This window comes from Anopheles maculipalpis, chromosome 3RL, assembly GCF_943734695.1.
Source record: "Anopheles maculipalpis chromosome 3RL, idAnoMacuDA_375_x, whole genome shotgun sequence".
Taxonomy (NCBI): Eukaryota; Metazoa; Arthropoda; class Insecta; order Diptera; family Culicidae; genus Anopheles; species Anopheles maculipalpis.
This window is the reverse complement of record NC_064872.1, coordinates 73,233,171-73,257,746: the sequence shown is the minus strand read 5'-3', so window position 1 is coordinate 73,257,746 and position 24,576 is coordinate 73,233,171. Positions and strand designations below refer to the sequence as shown.

At 42.4% G+C, this 24,576-nt stretch overlaps 3 protein-coding genes across 9 annotated transcripts in view; 2 read left to right on the top strand and 1 right to left on the bottom strand.

The window, feature by feature from the left end:
- LOC126563429 (transmembrane protein 258) overlaps nucleotides 1–24,576 on the top strand; it is a 497,437-nt gene that overhangs the window by 217,526 nt on the left and 255,335 nt on the right. The gene's annotated exons all lie outside the window — the stretch shown is intronic.
- The window catches only part of LOC126562245 (protein henna), a 754,155-nt gene that overhangs the window by 505,713 nt on the left and 223,866 nt on the right, over nucleotides 1–24,576 (top strand). The window lies entirely within an intron of this gene.
- On the bottom strand, nucleotides 15,460–23,990 carry LOC126560969 (prominin-like protein). Its single transcript, XM_050216919.1, has 13 exons — nucleotides 23,717–23,990; nucleotides 23,363–23,636; nucleotides 22,920–23,272; nucleotides 22,726–22,850; nucleotides 21,986–22,009; nucleotides 20,771–21,216; nucleotides 20,186–20,678; nucleotides 19,961–20,104; nucleotides 19,548–19,886; nucleotides 19,350–19,471; nucleotides 17,734–17,784; nucleotides 16,969–17,097; nucleotides 15,460–16,195 (listed from the first exon to the last, which is right to left on the bottom strand). Exons 1-13 carry the CDS (start codon nucleotides 23,988–23,990, stop codon nucleotides 15,460–15,462), a joined length of 3,510 nt encoding a protein of 1,169 aa, XP_050072876.1.

Below are 24,576 nucleotides of genomic sequence, written 5' to 3'. Positions count from 1 at the left end.
TGAATGGATCTATCGATTGGGGAGGAAAAAAGGTGCGTAATTACACCGACTGTTGAGAGTTTGTTTGCACACGTCAATCATAGCGGGAGACTTTCGTGTAAATCGGAATGGAAAATTGTGAACCAATCTCCTACACCGAACAACTGATACGGTTTCGTTTTTGTTGTTTGCACACGTTGATTGATTTATCGCTTGAAGTTTGTAGGAAGTTTTCCCCTTTTTCAGACATCCTAGATAACATGTAGTTACAATTTTTCAAGCTCAGAGATAATCAGATCGTCAGCAAAGATACTACTTAACCGCTTTATTGCCACTTATTGGTTCCACAAGACAAGCCCGGAACCTAATCCTCAACAAGAACCGTTCTTTCGTAAATAAATCAAGATAAACGATAGGTCAAGCCTTCCTGCGGTATTCTATGATCATCTTGAGATGATCCTAAGCTACTCTAAGTTCAAGTCTATCGACCTATAGAGAGAAATATGAAAAAGAGCTACTTTTTTCATATTTCTCTCAATATGATCATATCTTCATCATCTTTTTCCTCTTGTTTGGCGTCGAATGGCTTAAGAGAGATATTAATAACACGTGAGCATAGTCTGTTCTTACCACAGAAGAACTGTCAGTGGGGATTTGAACTCCGATCCTTCCTCGGATCACCCAAGATCATATCATAGATATTCAATGATAAGACATGGCAGGCTAATACCGATAAAGAATATTGAGGTTATTTAGGGGGTAGGGGGGGAAGAATTCAGCTAGAACTCAGAACTCTTCACCACAGGTATTTAGCCATCAATTCCTATCCATCTCCACTAAAATTCCATCTCATGAGATCAAAATTGTTCACGTGATCGTTGGCTGATATTACGCGTTACACAACTGTGTCTCATGATTCAGCCAGGGGACAACACAGAAGAAAAAAAAATGGCAAACGCCGTCTCCCCAGATGAACTAATTCAAACATTCAGGCTATAAAAACAGTTCACCAGTTGATCGGCTTAACGATGAAGCGACCAACAAGCGTATGAATTCATGCATAAGTCAACCAAAAATAAACGCCCGGACCCTACAGCCATCAAGAACCATCCGCAAGCCATCGGCTTGCATCATGCATCTTGTACTTACGGAAGAGTGTATAAATTTGTTGCAGTGCATTGAGTGATCACCCAGGGGCGATCACGCTCCAGAACAATCGGGTTCCTCCCAGATCCCAGCACACATACACGGCCACTTTCTTTACTGCTTTTTTCCTTTTAAAAAGAAAACACCGATCCACTAACCTGCTGTCAACTGAAAACTGACAAGCCTTTTCCAACTCTGCAGACACCCGAGTAGCATCTAGAAATCGCGAAACGAGACGATCATGTTCGTAGGGACCGCCAACTACACACAAAACAAACTCAAGAAGCACAAGAAAGCCCCACACAACGCAAGCTGAAGTAATGTAAGCCAAAACTGCATCCTGCAACAACATGCCACGCCATGGTGGGAGGGGAGAGAATATTTTATTATTCAACAGGGTCCAGGGTCCCGTCTTCGCGTGTCCGTGTACCGGTACACACCTTGACTGATTGATATTATCCGACTAGTCATTCACGGAGACGTGTCAATTCTTCTATTACGTGGACGAGCAAGCAGCCGCGAAAGCAAAATCCAAATGGAATCGCAAGCTTCTGTGGTCTTGTATGGTGAGTGATCTAATAGATGGTCGGTTTTAAATATTTGAACCCCAACCACAGCAACAAGATTTGCCGGAGATGTCCTGTGATTGATCTCATGCATTATCAAGTATAATAAGCAACGAAGAGGAGGATCTTGGGCGTTTGTTTAGAGACTAGATCCAGCGAGTGGAGCTCCTGAGCAGCACATCAATCAGCCTTCAAGGGACAGTATTCAATACTAATTGAACTCTCGGTCCAATGAACGTTAAAGTGATCGCTCGTCGAATGGAACGTCTGCTTACAGCATTACCGAATGGGAGTAAAATTGTAACGAGATGCTTAGGCAGTGATTGTACCTTTGTGTTATTGCCACACAGCAGCCTACACAACCGTACTTTGTATGTGTTGCATGTACGTAACACGCTTCACACGACAATTGCTAAATTATTGGCACTTATATTGCCAACATAATCAGTCACCTAATGTCCCGAAGTTGATGGTATTCATCCCTAGCGAGCACATCCCACACAAAACCTAACCCGACGAGAGTGTTGCTGGACGTTTGGATAATCGAATCACACAGGCACACACAACCGCTCTTTTGAAAGTCTTCTCGCCAACTCCGGGAAAACCCCCCGTAGCCAAAAGCGCCACCCAAGCTAGCTGGGAGAATTGGTCGGACTGAAATCGATTCCAAAGTTTGCCATGTCATTATTCCTTCTACTTTTCGACCACCTCTTCCGAGTATCTCGGTTCCCGACGACGCTGTTATCTAACCATACTTTTGCAGCTTATGCTTCTGTTTCGTCAATTGTTGGATCCCCGGACAGCAAGACTACACAACATTGTTGATATACGTTGCCATTACCTTTGGTCCTGTGTTTTCAATCCGCTGCGTATGGTGTAACTTCTTGCACAGCTGAATCACTTACAGGCACATCTAGTAGCTTGGTGGTAACTAACAGCGATGCACATTTTACTCATCAAACTAAAGTGATTTTAGGGACGCTATTTCGCTACAAACTTCGTGAAATTGGTAGCCGAAAGATAAACCAGATGGAAACTAGCACACAACCATAGCGCCACCTATAACTTAACGAAACGTTTTCCAGATTTTGCCGTCAGCCACTAGATTTGGTACTTTCGCGGAGCTGGTATTACAACACCATCTCACACCACTACTAACACACTATCATATCACGCGCTCACCCGCGATTCACTATCTTCTTCCGGCGCACAAATCACACAAACACCACAGCAAAAACAAGCAGCTTTGTATATCTATCCGTCACCAGCTGCTAGTCTCACAAAATGCCGGTCAGTGTAGCGCAAACAAAACACTTGTTGATTGCCTTAAATCTCGGTTTTCACTAAATTCACGCTTCACATCCAATTCGCCATGTTGACAGCTTGGAAGAATCGGGCAACACAGCGAGATCTAGGCAACCATTTTACTTTCCTGCTTCGTACAATAGACAGACGAACACTCTGCCAGCCTGCAACACCAGGACGACCACTCTCTACTGCGATTGCACAAACACAGAATGTGGCGGTTTCATTTTTCTTTGATAACACTTTTTTCACCTCACACACAAATACCAGCAGGGAAAACACCTGTAGTACTTCCGTTTGAATAAAAATCACTACAAACACACGCAACACTATCGCACGGGTTGGCTGTTTCTATCCTTTTTCACAGCCTCCTTGCTGTTGTCATAATGCCGGAACATCCGCGAGGCTTGATATGATGACAATTATCCCCTTCTTCGTTTTTATCTCACTCACACTCCTGTTTTTTTCACCTACAATAAATCTTTATTTCTTATTTTTCTATTTGTGCGTCGACAGGAGATTTTTTTCTTTCTTCTTTCATCACTACATTCCCAACACTTACACATACACACATAAACACTAGTTAACCGTATCGAGTAACAATCGGAGGAAAACTTATTATCCTTTCCTTCCTTTTTGCACACTTTTCCACACAGTCATCAATCAAGGATGTCGAATGCACAGGGCTGCGAAAAAATGAAAAACCAATGAAATAACTAGCGAGCAAGAGAGATAGCAAGAACGAATCAAACCACCCATCCCCCCCCACCACCCCACCACCCCCCCACCCCCCACCCCGTCAGTGTTAATCAGTATGGCAACGGATTCGCTAGTAACGTTTTAATTTTCCCGCACAGAAAGCTCTTTGCTGGTTTCCTCGGTTACACGCACAAACTGGTTTTGGGTGGCTTGGCCTAGGTAGAGTGGTCAGTGCTTGTGTGTGTTTGTGTCCACCATGCCCCATTCCTGGCATCCTTGTCGTTAACTTAATTAAAGGTAAGCAGCAAATGTTCCGCGGTAAACGTGGACAATCAAGTCGGCTTCAATTTCATGCTTGTGCTTGTTAGTAGAAGTAGGTATTCGATGTTGCAGTGGGGGGTTTTGTCCACTCAATGGTAGTGTATGGTAGTTTGAAGAACAATCATGTGAAAGCATTCGAAGAACTGTTTGAAGGAATACTTAAATACTAAGCACAATAATCACAAATGGTCCTAACGCTAAAGATCTGATCCCAAAGATCAGATCAGACGACCAATTGCATAAGAGATTCTGACGGCTGCTTTAGGACAGTATAGCAGGCATATAATCTCTCTTTCCAGATTCAAGCATCTAGTACAGCCACTATCGAGTTGAATTATTGTCTCTTTGTTCTTGCTCCTCTTCTTGGCTTAATGACCTTCTAAGTCACTGTGATACCTCGTAGTGAGATAGTCAATCCTCAAACACTGCGGGACGGTCCAAATCTACTACAGAACTTGTAATGGATTAATTAAACTTGTATCAGAGACCAAAAATAACGTTGCATCTGTTGCACTTTATTCCACTCAAAATATCCTTTTGCAGCTCTCTCTCTCTCTCTCTCTCTCTCTCTCTCTCTCTCTCTCTCTCTCTCTCTCGCTCTATTCTCCGCCATTGTACAGATGTGCGTGTACTTCCACAAACAACACACTCACACAACCTTTACATCCCTATTAAAAACGTCCTGTTTTTGAACCTCACTGGCGCACGTCGCATCCGGAAACAGGTAAAAAGAAAATACTCGCCGGAAAACGTATCGTTGGCAAGGCGCTTTCCTATTACGCAAACAGGTTTCACCCCTACAACACGCTGCCCTCCTTCCCAGGGCCATTTTTCCGGCACCATAAACCCGGCATACGCCTGCCTGTATAATCCCTTACCCAGGCCCGAGATCGTGTGTGCTAAAATGCACGTGTGTGTGCAAACGAGACTGCTGTTGCTCGACTCCTGCAGCAATCCATCCATCCAAGTAACACATCATTAAACGTTGGATTCAAACACCATCGCCAGAGAAAGAGAGCGAGAGCGAGAGAGAGAGAAAGACGAGCAGGACAAGGTAGGCCAATATTTTTCAAATTGCAACGGTTACACACACCTGCTCCAGCTCTACCTCACCACCACCCCGCATCGCCCTCGATTTTACACACAAGAGGAGTTTTCCTTGCTGAATTTTCTTGCTGCCACTGGTCGTTGTCGTTGCTACAAAAAAAAGTACGGTGGAAAACCTGTGGTATGGTTGGCCACTGCCTGTGACTGGCAGGACGGAACGAGAGTGTACGTTATTCAACAGGCTCTTTCTCTGGTGATGATGTAACTAGGGTAGGAGGGTTGGTATGGCGGAGTTGCCCGGAATATGGACGACAGAAAATATCCAACCTTTTTTCCCTTCGGTTCGTTTTCTCCTCCCCTGACCTGACCCATCAGGGCATCATTCAGTTTCAGTTCCAAACAAATGAAAAGCGAAATAAAAACGAACTCCCCCCCCCCCCCCCCTAATCTCCTTCCCCCCAAACAGCAAGCGCTGGTATCGCCTGCCTGTAGTGTAATGCAAATGACGATGAAACGGAACCGAGCGTTAGGATTCCGGCACTTTTGCGGTTTCGGTGCGGGAGTTCGATTGCTCGTACGGGGAAACGGGTACGAGTGGGAGAGAAGGACGCGAAGGAACGTCCCCCATTGCAAATTGTAACTATTTTTTTCTTTTTTTGTTATAAAACTTTTCAACTCGACTATATTTAAGAGAAGTTTAATAAAATTTCTACAAAAATCTTTTGAAACAAAACCAAGAATGAATCCGGTCTCGTTTCTATTATGCTCAAGGATCCGTTTTTCAATTACTTTTTCTCTTTAGGCTCTGTTGTTGTTGTTGTTTCGGAATGAGCCGGTGAACCTAGTGGATGTCACCAAAGGAGTTTTGCTTGTCAAAGACTTCAGCGAGTTCGACTAGTTCAAACACGTTGCGTAATTTCACCAAGAGGCGACAGTGGCGGCTATCTTGAGACGGCAGGATTGGGGTTCGAATTCCATCCAGACTCATTCCCCCGTACTGAGAACTGACTATCCAGCGTGGTATCAACAAGTCTAGTGAGCCATTCGAGAAAGTCGAAAAAATTTCGCCGACTGCTTCAGAACTTTTAAAGATATTTGGATCTTCGGAGGGTCACTCTAACAGTAACGAGCTCGGGGTTGAAAGAACACGACTGGTATGAAGTTCCTTCCCAACGATTCCCTCGAAAAATTTAGATCAAGTTGTTTGAACCACTGGCGGCACTACCAAGAGATTCAACAAAACTCATCTAAACCTTGAAAATCATCTTCAAACTCAAGCAGCTGAGGCATACTAAGGACTCTTGCCAAACTATACTACCGAAGGAGTCCTATTGTTATTCAGTATATTAAAGTAAAATTCCTCCAGAGTAGTAGAAACAATGAACGCTAGCAATAAAACCATTCCAAAGCTTCCCAGCATACTGAAGTAAGAACGCAAATGGCTTCTCCCGCACACACGCACACAGAACCGGCCGCGCGATAGCCATCAATTTGGCGCTATATAATCATTAAACTACACAGATCATTCACGTTCACATGATCTTTTCCTTATCTCACCGATACTTTTACACACGCGCACATAAACACAAACACACGCGCGATCGTTCGCAGTACGAATAGTAGCGCTTGACCCAACGATACAGACAAACACCAGGCGCCTCCGTTGAGTTTAAGGTAATTTTCAAATCGATCATCCCGATCACTCCATTTCACAAACAAAACAACTTATTTCACTCAAAGACACATTTAAACAATAGGGACGTTAATTAATCGATGTTTCTAATCATCCGTTGCTATCGTTTCGCTCGGCACACTATGGCGTTGACATTCAAAACCGCAAACATTGCACAAAACTGCTTACAACGCACATCCACTGCACTTGTACCAATACTACTACGCCTACAAGCTGTTTAAAAAAACTGCAGCGCTGCAGTTTTGCTGCTCTTTAACTGCATTCACATCGTGCACTTGTGTGTATGGTGAAGTACCAATACAGTTGTATTGCGCACATTTCCCATTCACTCCAGGTAGAATTGCATTCTCTAATCACACGCGCAACCACACAAACAAGCGTACGTGCGCATGTAATGCTTCCGGCAGAAGAAAACCGCAAACTGTCGATGATGCAAGTTGCAAGCAGGCTAAACAAATTGCACTTTTGCTGTTATCTTCTCTCGTCTTTTCTCTCTCTCTCTCTCTCTCTCTTTCTCTTCACTAGCACACACGATAGCCCCACTTCATCACTATTTGCTTCACCCGCACCCAAGAGCAAGGTCACACTACTGGACACACACACGCGAGGGGCGGTAAACTTCGCGACACGTGTGCATCAGAATAGAGCCCGCGAAATACCTACTCCTCTAACATTGCTCCCCGTCTCTACTTCATCCCTACCCCCCCCCCCTCCCTCCCTCCCACTCAATGCAAGAGAGATGATCATGAGACTCTGTTGGTGCGATTATAGCCGAAGCGTGTGTTGTCTGTGCTGACGACATTCATACAGAGCCCAGGGCCAGTGTGCTCTAACACCGGAGCAGAAGCTAACGCAAAAAAAAGATGATACTATTTTTTTATTGTACACCACACTGTGTGTTGTCAGCCCATCATCCCTTCTAGTCACTATACACCCCGTCGCGCCCTTTTTTTGAAGTATCTCTAACGCCGCGACATGAACAATAAAAATAAATTACGATAAAAGACAACAAAACGCCTCGAGTGTGCGGCGGACTCTCCCCGTGTATCGGGGGCTACACGAGCGAAGGCATCGCCGGACAGCAACCGGTCAACAACTCGACCCAAGCGCAATAGTTTGATAACGGCATCACCTACTACTAATCGTGAAACTGCACACGCTTTCAATGATCACTCTTCGCCGTAGCTTACACGTTGCTTTTCCGTTAGAACGCCATTTCGAATTGCTTCTCGTACACTAGTACACTAGTTTTATTATTACAGAAGAGGTGTTATACCTTCTGTTTTTTCTCCTAACATTAGATTCTTCACGAAATATCTGTTAACGGAACTGGAAACGAAACTAAGTGGAGGTATCCACAACACAATCCAGTTGCCGACCAGTGCGGAGCTAGTAGTAAACGGCTTTACCTTGCACGCGCGTCAACGTCAAACTGAACGAAACGTTCATCGACAGTAGGCTTTGGAGCTGTGGTCGATTCATTATCGCAAGTCGCCTGCTGCTGCGACTAGACCAGAGCAGAGGGAGAGAAAAATAGAGAGACAGCGTTCGGTAGTACAAGAGAGCCACCGTGTTCATCTTGCATCTCTCGCGGTCGCGAGTGTTCATCCGGATAGAAATTGCGAATGCACGAGCGCACGCGCCCCTAATGTTGTTGATTCGTCTTGATGTTGATGATTCAAATTTATGTACAAACTGTTTAATTTTTGCACAAAATTCACTACACGGGATGTCCCGAAAAAATAGGATAAATAATGATTAAGTCGTTGTAAACACTAAGCGATCAACAATAAACCACTCATTCGGACTGTTGAGAAATCCTGAGGGACTTCTTAATGACAACTCGCCTCTAACGTTCAGTATAATTTGCTACCACATGCAAATACCAACCACCTAATGGCAAACCGTTTTACCGCGTCACAATCAATCAAGTTCTTAGTCATGCGTACGTAGCTTACACTCTGGTATCTCGCGACAAGCTCTCGCTTCTTTCCAGCCTCTAGTTATCGATGCCTAATCTAACACCATTTACCATCCAGACAATTCTCAAACGCGATCGTTAACTACGAAAAAAACACATTATGCAACGCATCAAAAAACCTGGGCGTGTTTGATTGAATGATTCCACAAAAGTCCTTCAGTGAGCTCTAAGTCTAAACAAACCCAGCCCCCGAAAGCGTGTCCAAAGTAAACATGGTGCGTCACAAAATACTGTGGCTCTGGTAAATTATTCCCCAAACAAATCTCGGACGACTGGGCCGTCGGCGGGTCGGTCGTCTGGGAAATGTTCTCGAAGCCGGTGACAAATGGTGGCCAGTGGTTCCAGACCCAGAGTCTTTCGAGCAACTTCCATCCACTTCCAACGCATCCTGCGGGGGGGGGGGGGCGACAAGTTCACCGGAGTCCAACCACGATTGCTTTCGTGGCGCCTCGCTCATCTTGCATGGATTTATGCTAAACGGTGCTGTCCGTATTCAGGTTCATTCGGAAGAACCGCCTGGAATCGGCTATAATACGACAGCTATATACAGAGAAAGATCATTGGCGGAATCGATGATGATCCGTTTGATCCGTGTTTGCTTCCATTAAGCGGAGGAACTAGGAGAGGGGATTGATGTTTGAAAACAAACCCTGCTTCCAAAGGTTCCATATGACCTCGTGAAATGCATCATACAATCCTGGAATCGATCGTTCTGGACTGAAGAGTAGATCAGAAGCTTAGAGTGTTCTTCTTGGAAGAACTCAATTAATCTGTCTAAGATAGAGACAGACTCGTCGCAGTGCAAAGTACACAACAGATAAAAGAGCGGTCTCTATTACGTTCTCCTTACTACGTTGGTTTTGATAGTAAAATGGCCCACGAAAAGCCTTCCCACACCGACTTCGCAAAAGTTCACAATGAACTGAGAGATCGTTCTTAATGCGTCCCCGTTTCTCCTCTCTTCTACCACACCATCTTTCCTCCCTTTACTGTCCCCAATGGGCAGCCACTACTCAGTTAGTACTGGTGACTACACACAGCAATAACGTCACGTTCACATTCCAACACACTCGCGGGAGGGGCTTCACGTTGTACTGTGCACGTATTGATGTTGAGTTCCCGCTTCACATCCACCAATCATCCAACCACCCGGGCTAGGCCACCCATTAATCTAGTAGCTCGACACCGCGCGAGCTTAGCTAGACGAGTGGGGAAACACAGGAAGGAAACAAAGGAGTGGATGCCACGAGGATGCCACCGTGCAGAGACGCGACTCGTGTAAGTTTGTTTTGTGTGTTGTCTCACAGTGCGATCGCGATGCACCGCTGCCTGGTCTGCCTCCTGGTCACTTTTACGTGTAGTGTGCTGCCACCGGTAAAAAGCGGCTCGTGGAACCATTATTCTCGCGTTGCAGTGATTAGATTGCATAACCGTACGCCAATGGCGATTGCATAGCGTGAGTGTGTAATTGTTAAAGTGCAATATATGGCACTTTTAGCGCTTACAGTCGATCCGGTTTACATATATGTGCTTGTCATCATGACTGACCTCATCAGCTTATAAGTACAATTAATCAAATTCTTAATATTTTTTTTTGAAACTTACTCAACCGTCCGGGCACTGTTGTTTCGGCGCTTTTCAAAGCTTTTCCAAGCTTCCGATCCAATAGCGATCACCTTTTGATGATTATGTGTGTTTACCGTTGTCATTTTTTTATTTATAGTTTTATCACTTTAGTTGGTTTTTTGTTGCTGTTGTGTGTTTTGCTTTGTTTTGCTGTTTATCTGCCATTCTGCTTATGTTATCTCATCCTTCTCTCTGTGTATTTTTGTTTGTATTACACAAATTTCTTGTTTTGCTTTCCCTATCGATTCGAAGAGCCGGCGCTCTTCTGCTTTTCCACCCAAACTTCAGCCCGTAAAAGACACACTGATCCGTGTACTAATTGTGTGTTAAATTGGATGATTTGTATCCTCTGTTTTTTTTTGTATGTATTACGATCAAATACACCCACAGGCAGACAGGGGAGTTGAAATCGAATTATGTATGTTGCCACATCTTTCGAAGGTACACGGAATTATACACGAATAAATGCTTTCTGTTTCTGCCACCTCTCATGCAAATGCATTGAAGAAAAAACGGAAACAAAATCACATTCGAACAAGTTGCTTTAAATGGAATTTTGTACGAGTTACATTTTGAATTCCAATTTTGCTGGCTGCATTCTGCGCTTTTTTTTTTTGTTTTAGTCTCTATTAAATTCTCCTTAAATTTGCGTTAAATCTACCTCTCTTCTTTTCAGGAGAGCGCCACCAATGTGAATTTCTTTTCCGTTTCCTTATGTTTACATACATTTTGTTGCATTGTTGTTCTGTTGTTTTACTTACTATATGTATATATATATATATGTATGTGTGCACTGAGAGCCGCACTTATCTCGCCGTTAGTGGCAAACGGGATTGTTTTTTTTTTTTAGTAAGAAGGATAAAAAGTGGGTTTGTTTGTTTGCTTGTTTTGTAAGTTACTTTAGTACACACACTATTGTTCGTACATTTAGAATCCGTTTCCTGGCCAGAAGCACGCGCAGACATGTCACATCTATAGGTAGTGAAAGAGTTCTTTATACGTGTGTGTGTGTGTGTGTATTTTTCGCATTTTGCTAAATAGTTAAGGTTAAGAAAGTCTTCGCACCGTTCGGCATACACTAAACCACTCTCGACGATCTATTTGCAATATGCACTGAAAATAAAAGGATATAAATCCAGAACCGACGGTAAAAGTACAAACGAAAACGGTTCCTCTGGCTAGCATTAGCACGATCCAAGAGGAAAGATGTGCAAAGTTGGAGTTTTTGTTTAGCTTTTCACTTTAATTTACTTATTTTCAACACAGCGTGTAAACGTTCCGTTCTCTGAGCATGATCAATTTTGTGCAGCACTTTGTTCTTCGACGAAAAAACGCTACATGGTGGTCAATATATCGCTTGATGACAGAACGAAACCAACTCATTAATCGATATATCTATAGATGCTAGTAAAAGTGCAACACATTAAACTAAATAAATGACGCAATCGTATTGTTCTTCTCGTTCGCTTTCTAAAAAAAATATATCCCTAAATTAACTAAACGATCGATTCGATTATTAAAATTAAAACGAATTTTCAGTATTACGCTTTATACTCCAGTTCCAGCCCTTAACTGAAGGGAAATTAAAAAAAAAAACAAACAAAATATAAAATCACGAGCAAAACTAACAAAACTAAACGCGAGATTCTGCTACTTTTCAATCGGTGTGCAATCGTTTGCGTGTCTTAAAATATAGTAATTCTCTTCTTGCTTTGCTTTATTTCCCCTTTTGCACCCAATTGTGTGCATTTGGCAAAGGGGTAGGGATGTACAGGATACGAAAAAACAAATAAACAAAACCACAGAAAGAAACTTTATAATAATTTCTTCCTTCACAGAGAGGAACAGCGGTACATAAAATTCAGTGCAGCTTGGTCTTTTTGATGCAGACAGCAGTGCTTTTTCTTCCTGGGCAGTTGAAGAGACATTGTGTTTGGAATTTTACTTACACAAACACACGCACACAAACACACATAATACAGCTAATCAGCCTTGGGTATTATACACAAGCACAAGGAACGTTTCATCGCATCTGTCGCCCGCGGATCGTGTTCAAAGCGTTCAAAAGAATTCTCCCTTTACCCGTTCGCAACACGTAACACCGAGTATGCTCTAAATAAGTTTACAAGGATCATATATAAACTGAGCATTGTCCACTACAACCCCGCCTCTAGTAAGAGTGGTAGTGTTTGTGTATATAGAAAATAGTACAGAAAATGGTAGTAACAGGGCAGTTATAAGTTTTTCCAATCCGGCAAAAAAGACTGATCGATAGGGCACGATCGTGCGTACATAATCTACAGCCGGCTACATAGTTTTCGATAGTTCGTTTACTTTCCGTCATAAAATTAACCTCGTTGAGCAACAGATAGCAGAGCACGCGCACGTGTGCAGCAGAGAAGACGAGAGGATGCAACGATCGCTTCTCTTCTCTTATGCTATGTACTTTTTACGGACAATTGATAATTGGTTTGATTGATCTCATTACGAATCGTTTGGTCTTTAGTTTGGAATGAATTGTAGCTAACTGCAAATTGTAGTACGTAATGTACGCGTTTTATCCCTTAAACCGAACCCAAATCATGACCGCGTGGTGCTAAGCGTATCAACACCTGCGTCCAATAGTGTTTTGTTATTAATGATAAGTGCTCATTCTAATCTTCTTACTACGTTCGTCTGTGAGATTCCTGTACGGGAACCCTGTACGCTAGATTTACATTTATCTATCCGTTTTTTAAATGCTTTATACCAATCATTTACTTTTTTTTGTTTGTAATTCAAATGCAAAAATTAAACAAATACGATACTGCCTGTATACATACACACACAAACACACTATGTAGCACAACAGAAGAATATCAAAAATAGAATTCAATTTTCAAAACTTTCATGGTTGAATGCTTCCCGTGCATATAACCGCCTTCTTCCTACGCACAGTATTTGAGTATATTATTTAAGAATATAAACGATTATATAGTTATATCGATGCGAAACTAGTAGTAGTCCTTGCTGTAGTAGTGTCGATGGCGAATTTATGTAAATCATAGTAAAAAATCAATATGCCCTATTGCAACAACGAACCAAGTGCGTGTCGGGGTGGTTCACAGACATCCAACAAAACCGTGTTATATAGCAGAGCCTTCTTGGCACGGGTTTGCGTGTTTTTCGGAGAAGCATATTACTTTTACGACGCGTTTTAGAGCATTTACTTTGCTACGGATCGATCTCCCACACACACACTCAATACGATCACACAAGAACTGTGGCCGTGGAAAATCGGATGGGGGAGGGATGGAAGAAGAAGACTTTTACTCATGTTCACTCGGTGCACCCGGGTAGTAGTACGGTGGTGGTCGTTCATACTCAGCTGCCGGTGGAGCCATAGGAGGATTCTGATAACGTGGTGGAGCTCCATCCCAATTTCTGAAAATTATCGAAACAAAACAAGACGTAAAAGGGTTATTAGCATACGAAATAGGCACGTTTAGAGCATATAAGATTGAGAAAAAGAAAGGGGCGCAAAGGGATGGAAATAGAGTGCATTTTTTTTCTTCTCCTTTTTTTCTGGTCTATATACACAATCATACATACAATTTACACACGTGCACGCATTATTCCAGTTAACACTGCGCTTCCATCAAAATCACCAAACACATACACATGAACATATACATTGTTTTCAGAGGACCTCCTTAAAATTTGACTTTGCTTTATACAAAACTCCCTTTTATTGGTATCATTCTTTTTCAAATTCCCTAACGATTTTCAATCCCTATTCTCGTATGCAAATTTTAAACTATCTTGCTGTAGTAATCGTCTTTGCCAATATCTCTAAGTCGCCAATATATTAGTGCCTTACATTGTTTTGGAAGAGTCATGAAAAGGAAATAGGAATAACGTGCCGAATGTCGAGACTACAAAAGACTTTTGTGGAAAAGGGAATCATCAGGATCGACTCATTTGGTCTCACACTCGATCTTTTGATTTTGATGATTTTCGATCTTTTTTACTCACAGATTCCTGTAGATCAGGTGGCTTAAAAGCCTGTATGTGTGTGGGTCGACTCTATCATTGCGAGTTTGTTTGTTTGATCTTTTTAGCTAGCGACATCGCCATAAGAGTGCTTTACGATATAGGACGATAGTATTGTGGCTGTTGCTGCAACCCAAACCCGGGCCGTGGACGACCATCACAGGCCATATAGTGGCATCTACTTGGTGGTGCACGCGTGAGGTTGAGAGGCAAGGTTTGGAGGTTGTAGAGAAGAAGGTGGTTCGGGTGGTAGATAGAATCGATTGATCGACACAGTGTGGCAAGTACACGGAGGAGAAATACGAAGAAAGAAAAAAAGATAAAAGTAGACAAAGAAACACATTAACGACGACATAAAGATCACAGTAGTAATAATGCAGCACCAGCGCGTGTCTGTCTCTCTCATGTAAAAGTATGACAAGAAGCGATAGTCTTGGAAGAAAATCAGGATGTGCATGAGATAGTAACTAGAGCTGAGGTGACATTAACACAAACAACCAAAAACGCGCACATTGCACAAAGAGTGATATATGGAGCTGAATAATAGCTGAAGGACAGGTGGAACACTGTGTATGTACAGGATAGTCACGAGATTCTTTAAGCTCATCAAGCTCAGAGCCTGTGCCAATAAAATTGCTAGTAAATGTGTCTTTCAAGACACATGTGTTCAAGTAAATGTGTCTTTTGTGCCAACTACATTAGGTGGTTCTACGGCATCTAAGACAACACATGAAACAATCAAGCAGGAAAACGAGAGACGTGTACCAAGGGAGCACATTTAGGGGTGAGCAAACAGGGTGGGACATACGACAACAATGCAGCTACGCAACAACAAGATGGTTGCAAATGAGAGAGAAAAAAAAGATGGACACAACAACATACACGAGCGATTTCTTATAGTGGGTTGTGAAGCTCTCAGTTGAGGAAAACCTGCCACTTCCAGCGTCCGGCACACCGGAACGTGTAGCGTTTACCAATATCACCAATTCGCTTTCTGCATCTTGGAGAACATCACTCAAAATTCAGAGGCTGTTCCCCGGTTCAGGTATCTGAAGATCTAAAGGCTAATATTTCTCGTAACCGCTATCCGTGCGTGTTGTCGACTGCTTCCCACCACTCTCCTCGCTGGCCAACGATCGGGGCCTCCGGAAGGACATGGTACGGAAGTCCAGCGGTGAGGGCGTACGCGTTGGTACGAGCGCCATCGATCGGACCGAACCGACACTACTGCTATTGCTTCGGCTTACGTGGCCAGCGCGTGGCACATGCTGCTGCTGCTGATGCAGATGCTGATGGTGTTGGTGTAACATCGACGGAAGATACGACGGCTGATAGTGGGCCGTCCGCCGATCTTGTCCCATCACTGTGAGCAGATCAGACGATCCACCGGCAGGTGCGTACTGTTGATCGTACTGCTTGAGCGCCGTTTGAAAGTCGTCAAAGAAACTTTTGCTAAATAAGCGACTAAGCATACGGTTCGGTGAACCGGCACCGCCGGGCGGTTGTGACGGTTGAAACGATGACGCCGTCTTCATAGGTGAAGTTGGACTAGAATTCTGATATCCAGCGTAGACGGTGCAGTTGGGTGAGTCCTGCTGTTCTTGGGACTCTTGTGACGTATGTAGCGACATTGGCAGTGACATTGGCAAAGGGGTAGAATGGTGACGTTGGTGCATATTATGGCGCTGCTGGTGTTGGTGGTGGTGGTGGTGGGAAGATGTTAGTAGTACCGGCGGTGGCGAAGATGCCACCGTATCGCTGCCGCTATGGGTTAGTATTGAAGGGATCTGTGACTCTACACTGTGGTGGAAGTACAAGAATGAGATGCAGGTAAGTTAGTGACGTGTACCGGTCACCTAGAAGGCGCTGTTTCAGACGTCTCTTTAGTAGCAGCTGTATTGCCAGCAGTGAAGCTTAATGGAGAAATTTTCGTCGTTTGATGAGCGACTCCGGCCACAAGTAATGGGACGAAATGTGGGAGAGTTGTAGTAAAAAACTGCCACCGCCGTAGTCAGTTCATAAGTGTGTGTGTGTGTGCTTTGAAGGACATTAATGCCATAAAAACGTTTATGATTCTTTGTGATGATGGTTATCGAGCACTAGACAAAAATCGATTTCTACAAAGGACCGAAAACATCTACCCCTAGCACTACTTCAATCAATCCTACTTCAATACTATTCTTGTACCACAAAAACAAAACATCAACACCAGTCTGCTACTAGTGGGTCCTTCTAATTCTGAATTATTGAGATGAATTTATGCACGTCATTTCTCTCTCGTACTCGTGTACTATCGTTCAAAATGTACCTCTTAAAGCGCATATTTTCATACGAAAATGTACGTTAAATGCTTTTGATTGTGATGGAAATCGTACAATGCATGTTCATGTGTATGTGTATGTATAATTTGATATGACATGAAACGGCAAAACGGTGCTCTTTTCAATCAGTGTGACTCTTGTTTTGTAGGTTTGTATGTCGGGTCACTCTTAAAAACACCCTACAAGTAGCATACAGTATGTGTTTGCTCATCATTTAAATCACTCAACTTCCCGTTGAAGAATGGTACTTACTTCGGCGCCATGTCGTTGTACCTTGGGTCACGGCTGTGCGATGGGCTGCCCTCCTCGTAGTAGATATCTCGACGATCACGCGATTCGCGGCGACGATCCTGCTTCTTGCGGCGTTTATTTTTTGGACCACTGAAAGCACAACAAATCCATACAGGCGTTTAGAAAATGGCTTCTCTCGGGTAAGATTTCATAGAGCGTACAACAGATGTAATAGATAAATTATTTTATGTTCCATTATGCACTACAATAGATACGGATACGATACTGTCAAACTCAATCAATCTTATAAGGGTCCTAGAAAATCAGCTTAAAACATTCTTTTCATAAACATATCCAGTTATCATTATTGTTATTAGCGGTACACCGCCAATAAACAGCAATAAAAAAGAAGAAAGAAAAATAAAAAGAAAACTTCAAACAATAACAGACATATACAGATCGCAAAAGAGAATTAATATAACAAAACCCAAAACGTACAAAGGGAACAAGGAAACACAAAAACGGTAGGCGATTAACAAATGAAAAAGTGTTACATAAAACGAGGGGTTTCGTACAAACAAACAGAAGCACTTTGCCTTATATAGTATATTACTGTTGGTAAGAGTATATGGCTCAAGATTATTATTAACAATCGGATTGGTGTGTATTGGGTGCAACTGTTCTGTCGCATGAGATCATTCATTCCTAACCGCTCGATCGCAATATTCCCTTGCAACGAAATCTGGCAACCTTAATCAGAGGGCCGGGAGGATGAGGGAGACTTACCTCGCAAGAGGAATGTTATCACGCTCGGTGTAGGCATCATACAGATACTCACTGTAATGAGAACGGAAAATGACAAGAAGAGAAACAATACCACAAACATAAAAAAATCGCATCCAATAGACAAAACCACACACCATCACCAACCACCATAACCACACACACATACACGCAAAACACTTGCAAAAACAGTAGAAGAAGAAATAGTAGAAGGAGGTGTTTTTGGTTTCGTAACCGTGTTTTAGCAAACAAAACTAATAAACAAAAAGTAAACCGAAGAAACTATATTACACTCTTCACTCCGCCATCAGTAATAATCGTAGTGAGTAAGAACTAAAATGGTATTAATCAAATCTACAAAAACGACGAATGGAAAAGGGAAACAACCGATAATGAAGGAAGAAGTATGTGAATGAATGTAATGGGAAATGAAAAACTAAATCAAAACAACGAATTAAACATTTTCTTGCTGTAATGCAGGTGTTGTGCACGATGCAGGCAGCAGGTTAAGGTGCAACAAGCACTCTCTTTTCTAGCACAGCGGGTGCATCGTTCAGTAGAGGAAAAAAAATTGTCCCAAGGACATATCTCAAAACACACGTAGAAACATGTACAATGACCACCTCATCCTAATGAAGAATAGAACAAACAGTTCACATGTGTTTTTTTACATATAAATAGAAGGTCAGCGAACTGCTATTAGGAAAGTTAATTCGAAACTAAGCTTAATTTCCATTGTACAAAACAAAGACCCAAACTATACCGAACCTTAAACAGGGGACAGGGTTTATTAACTGTTTTATTGTCAACTAATTTCTTTTGCTTAATTGTCGAGCGTTTCATAATATTCTACACTTACCTATTCGTTAAATTTGGTATGGGTTGTGTCAAAAATTTACAAAACTATTTTGGATCGAAACTAAAACCATTTCAAACAAAATTTCATCTCATATTTACATGCTTGCTCCATAACACATGATCATTAAAAAACTTATTAGTGCGTACAATCGAAACGATCGCGAAAAGGTACATAATTATATAAAACTATTAAATATCTTACAGGAGAATCTCTTTTTTATTTTACGCGTAACCTTCCGATGGTTCGTGTTAATCTTTTGTATTATACAATGACTTAATTTGGTGCAGGACTTATAACCAATTGGTAGATATTATTTTTAAATATGATAATTTACTTCAAACCGTGTGCATGTAATACAGTGCATAACGTAACTATTGGCTGAAAACGAAGTGATCGTGTAGTTACATTAAGCCCTGCATTTTGTTTTAAAAATGAAGCAAAATTAAAAGCAAAACTAAATTTCAGAAACCATGCATTATAATACTGTTCTTTTTCGGAAGCGTATTAGCTAAACCATCTGCGCCACTTAGCCACTATCACACTACAACAGTCAAGCTGCTGCTCCGCAATACCTTCCATGCAATGATTGACTACGGTAACTGATTTTCTGTAAGTTACAAAGCATGCATCAATAAAAAACTAAGCTTACTTTGGCACCACTTATCTATTTAGGCATGCAGTTAAGTAGCTAACTTTCTACTTTGCTCTAAAGTGAATAGCAAAAAGGATGGAAAAAGAAGCTAGCTTTTTTGTAACTTACGATTCCACCATCGGCCCAGGGTAAGGATCCGACTTTTGATACAGTGTCGACAGCTTTACGCCGAAAATGATCGAAGGCAGAAACAGTAGCAAACACCACACCACTCCAGCCCAGAATCCATTCTAAAAAGGAAGCGCAAATACACAACATTTAATTTTATATAACGGTCGGTAAACGGTCGGGATTGCGGATACTTACAAATGGATCAACGATACGATTGCACGATGCAACAATCATCGATTCGTACACGTTGTACATCGGTCCACACAATCCAATATCGTTTTTGGTCGAAACGGTCACGAACTTGATGTAAGCGTAGATTTGATTGGTGAACCCTGTAACCAGCTCCTCGGTGACGTTCTGTACGAAGTTTCGCCCGTGATTGTTGATGTAAAACTCAGCATCCTTAATCTGGACCAAGAATTTCTCGATTGCAGCGGAGAACGATGGTTGTCCAAACTTCAAGCTACTGTCCAGCGTGGTCGAAAGCTTAATTAGCTCGTTTGTGGATGCGATTATCGGATCGACAAGGTTGGTCTGAAAGTATTGCCAGAAAAATAACAAGCTAATTATATATCCTGCGGGCCTAGTTTGCCTTTTCATTTTCCAACCTGATACGAAGACAGATGAAGAGCTTGATTTTTCAGGTTCACTTTAATGTCGTTCATTTCCTTGCCGGAGGGAACACGGTTCGCGACATCCCGCAGCTTGTCGGCTATTTCGTTCAAGTTGTACTCGGTGATGTTGTACGTCAACTGTTAAATTTAGAAACAAATTTCAACAAAGGTTCTTTTCTCCGTTTTTAGCATCATTAACAACAACAACAAAAAACTCACATTGTCAGTAAACTTATCCACATCGAAATCGTTCAACTTTGACGCCTTCAACGCTTCAATGTCTTCCGTTGCTTCCGGCGTGAGGATTTTTACCGGATCGATCTTAATCTTGTGCGTAAGCGCGTTCAGCTCCCGCGTAATACCGTACTGCTCGGGGAACTCCTGGATCGTGTCAATGTCGACGAAATTGTTCAACTTCAGCACCTTGTAGATAGATCCATTTTCCCGACAAGCCTCAATCACCTCGCCAATGTGTATCTGCTCCACATTGTCGCTGACCGGCAGCTTCGTTCGCGAGCGCTCTGCCTGTGCCCGCAGATCCGCATACAGCCGGTTCAAATCCACAAATTGATCCAGATAGTTGATGATTTGATCGTTGGCCGGATCGCGAAGCGAATCGCAAGCGGCACGTCGCGTTAACGTACCAACCAGGAATGATGCCAACGCAACCGCCAAGATAACGGAGAACGTGAGGAAGATTATGGCGACAGCACTGTAAGGAAAAAGGAATAAGGAACAAAATTAATACCAAACACACTGTTACGCAGAAAAGATACTGCGGGGTCCTACTGCAATCCTACTTACAAAATAAGGAATCTTCCGCCAGCACCCTTGTTGCAGCAATCGTCTCCATAACCGTCCGGACGCTTGCCACAAATGCCGCACAACAGTCCAAACACCAAGCAGATCAAAATTAGCAATAGCACCGAACTAATGCCCAGTCCGGCATAGTATCTGTAAATGCTGTACTGCTCAATGTACTCGTCCGCCGTGTCCAGATGTTTGTAGGAATTGTTGCCCAGTGTATCGCCCGCATTGTTTATCCGTGAGGTGAGCATATTCGACACGTCTCTGATTGCATTTCCCGTAGAATCCGAAGCGGCCTGCACTTTCGGTATGTTCTCCAGGACGGTTTGCTTCAGCGTACGCTTGAGCTGGTTCATCTGATCGACACCGACCTGGATGGCACTGCCCAGGCTGCTGTCGGTCAGCTGCTTAACGCTCTCAATGATTTGCGACAAATCCGGCAGCTGAAGGACAAAAATCATCATACATTAACATTAGTAAATTTTATACACATTTAAAAAAATGTAGCTGTGAATAAAACAAGCTGCTTTATTTATATTTGTAAAGAAAAACGGTAAAAAAATGCTTGTACTAGAAATTTAAAAAATAATTGTTTTGCTCCTACGCACGCCACACACATATTGGTAAAAGGTGCATCATTATCTTACAAAACTTAAACTAAATTAATGCAAAACTGCTGTTTAATAAAATGCAATTTAAGTTTGATGTTTGCCAACATGTAGGATGTATGGAATGATATTAGTCTTTTGCCTCTGAATCGAATTTCGTTCTCCAATTCGCTCTTCTGTAACGCTAGGGAGCGCGTGAGTATGATTTGAGTTTAATTTCGAGTGAATTTTTGGGGGGGTTAACACACATTTTTATATATTAACATTGTAGATATAATATCACACACACAAACACACGCACACATACACATAACTCGAGGAAAAGAAACAGATAAAAGTATAAAATATCGAAACGAAACTTTCATCATTTAACCGAAACATTAGAATAAAATAAACTTGTTAGTATAGGAAAGAAAACAAAAATAAGACATGTACAATTAAAACAAAAAACAATCGATTCTTAAAACAGTGATAAATTGTACAAGATGTCTGAACTGATAGTTTAAATTAAAAAATCAAACAAGTATAGCAAGACAAAAAAGGAAACAACAAACACAACTCGAACACAACCAACACTAGCAGTAAAGCCGAAAGAGTCACCTACCCTCGGGAAGTATCTGTCTTGTATCTGGTTCGACGATGAAAGTATGTACGGTGGATTAATATGTGTGTCCAGAGGGTGAATAATAGTTGAGAGTTTTAGTTAATTGAGTTAGTTTTTTTGGTGGGTGTGTTAGTTTACATATTACTGGTGTTGAAGATGGTGGTGGTGAGTGACAAATGAGCATGATTCGTTATCGTAATCCCATCCTATTATTTTGTCGTAAGTGTCCTCGCTCTACGACAAATGGGATGCAACAAACGGCGTCAAATGGATATGATGCTTAGGAGGAAACTGTTATCATGATACCATAATTATGCACTTTACGATGGGATGAATTCGTATGAATAACAAAAATTCTACATAACTATCGCACAATGATGAATGGTTAAGAGTTGTGTGATAAAGTTTAAGGCATTTTTTATTATTTAAACTACTGTTTGATCAAGGTGAAAATAAAGCAATCAAAGCGAACGATTCAATCATTCCGTTGCGAAATCCTTTTAAGATATAAATTTCATACATTATTTGATTAAATCTTTGCTTATTTATACCAAAAAGTGAAAACTCCGCGTAGCTATTCTGTTTCATTATCGAATCGACAGCAACTTACTCTAAAGTATGCAATTTAATATTATTGCTTCAAACGTCAGACAAAAGCTTCAAAAGTATCTGGAAGGCCACCACCAACACCAACAACAGAAAGTCCCATCCACCAACGAGAGCCTCACACACAAACTTACCGAGTTGTAGTCGATACCGTTCACATTCAAGCGTCCTATCTTGTAGTCGTCCATCACTTTGATACATTCTTGTGTGCCACACTTGTTAAGCGACGTAAGTAATTCTCTCTTCACGCCACGAAGCCCTAAGAAATTAATTCAAAACAGTTTATGAAAGCCAAAAAATACAGCAATGAGAAACTCGCAAAACTCACCATCATTCAACTGAGACGCCGTAATTCGTAGTTCGCTCGTCAGTTGTTTCATCTTCTCCAAACTTGCACGAATTTCGGGCAATGTTTCGACAAACTGATACAGCGTCGTCAGCTTCTCAGCTTGCGATTCTTCCTCCAGCCGGGTGATAATATTATCGGAAGCATCGTTCAGCATCTGCTTGAGATCGTTGTTGAGCTCCTGGTAGTTTTTGTTCAGCACATGATCGATGTGAGACGAGGTAGTCTTCAAGTACTGCCGTGTATCGTGTACAGCATGCCGTGCGGAAGTGGTGACGTTTTCCACCCCATGCTGCATATAGCTGTTGGTAACGAATGCAACCACCACACCGAATCTAAAATTATAAGCAGAAAAAAATACATCACTTATAAGGATGCTTGCTTCCTTCCCGTATGGACAAGGAGAGACAGGAGATCACACTCACACCAAAGCTGAGGTTGAGCAGATCAACAGGAAGCCCAAAATTGCTCGACGGCACGTATCGTGTTTCTTGTCGAACGGTTGCGAACGTCCACCGCATCCGCCGAAGCAGCGGCAGCAACACAAGCATAGCCCCATGATAGGCATTATCGCAATCATGATGATGCACAATGCTGCCACCAGCAAGATCGCCCAGTACTGCTTCAGCAGCGGGCCCCAATTGTTGTCCGAAACGTTCGGTCCTGCAGCAATTGCGCCGGCCTTGAACGTGATGTATCCTGCAAGTAGAGAGCGACAGATCGAATTATTAAATACGATCGTGAATAAAAAAGTTCCCACAGGCTTAATCACAACTTACCATCCGGAATCGGATTCTCGTCAACAAACAAATCGATCACGTGATTGGTGATTTCGTACAGCGGTGCCATACCGCGCGGATTGTACGACGTTGAGCTTTCATATTCAATCACCTCACTGTATCGGGTAAACTCAGTCGTGCGGATCTTCAGGATTGGTTCCGCTTGCGCTAACACTACGAGTGCACTGGGCAGGATGAGCAGTAGGACGCTACCGAGCGTCTGTAGTCGACGGGATAAGCGACCCAAGAAAGGAGAGTCCTTCTTCGTCGCCATGGTTTGGAGTCGTGTGATGTTTGGCGTTAAATGATGGCACCAACGATACCTCTCACAGCACACAGCAACACGTCGTCCTTCTGTTGGCCAGCTTTTGAGTGATTGATTCGTGCGTGCGTGCGTTTGTGGTTCTTCTAGGTTAGGTACCGGTTCGATGGCAGACTCTACGTTTGGCCACTTTGGTTACGTTTTTTGAGGCAATGGTATGGAAGGTTACGGCAGCAAGAGCTCCCGGAAGAAGGAACACCTTCTGGGGTTTTCGGTGGGAACGATAGACAAGATCTAGCGATGACTCCTCAGAAGTGTTGAAGATCCTAGGGAAGTAGAAAAACATGTACAAGGCAAACTTATTATTAGATTGTTTTAAGAGGATATCAATACATTCTTAGCTTACAACTGCTTGGCCTACTAAGACAGCTATCTATGTAAATATTGGTAACAAATAGTACACTAAACAAACCAACGTGTTTTTACTGCAAAGGGGAGCCCCCTTTGGCCTGACCTGATCGTTAGATAAGACATCCTTCAATAAAATCTTTCAGACAATGTTTAAAGCATAGCCACCCTTTATTTACCGACAAATTAT

Coding starts and splice junctions, on each gene's coding strand:
- LOC126560969 (XM_050216919.1), bottom strand. CDS start 23,990: ATGGCGACGAAGAAGGACTCTCCTTTCTTGGGTCGCTTATCCCGTCGA. Junction 22,851..22,919: donor GGCGTCTCAGTTGAATGATG/GTGAGTTTTGCG, acceptor TTAATTTCTTAG/GGCTTCGTGGCGTGAAGAGA. Junction 16,196..16,968: donor TACAACGACATGGCGCCGAA/GTAAGTACCATT, acceptor CTTCCACCACAG/TGTAGAGTCACAGATCCCTT.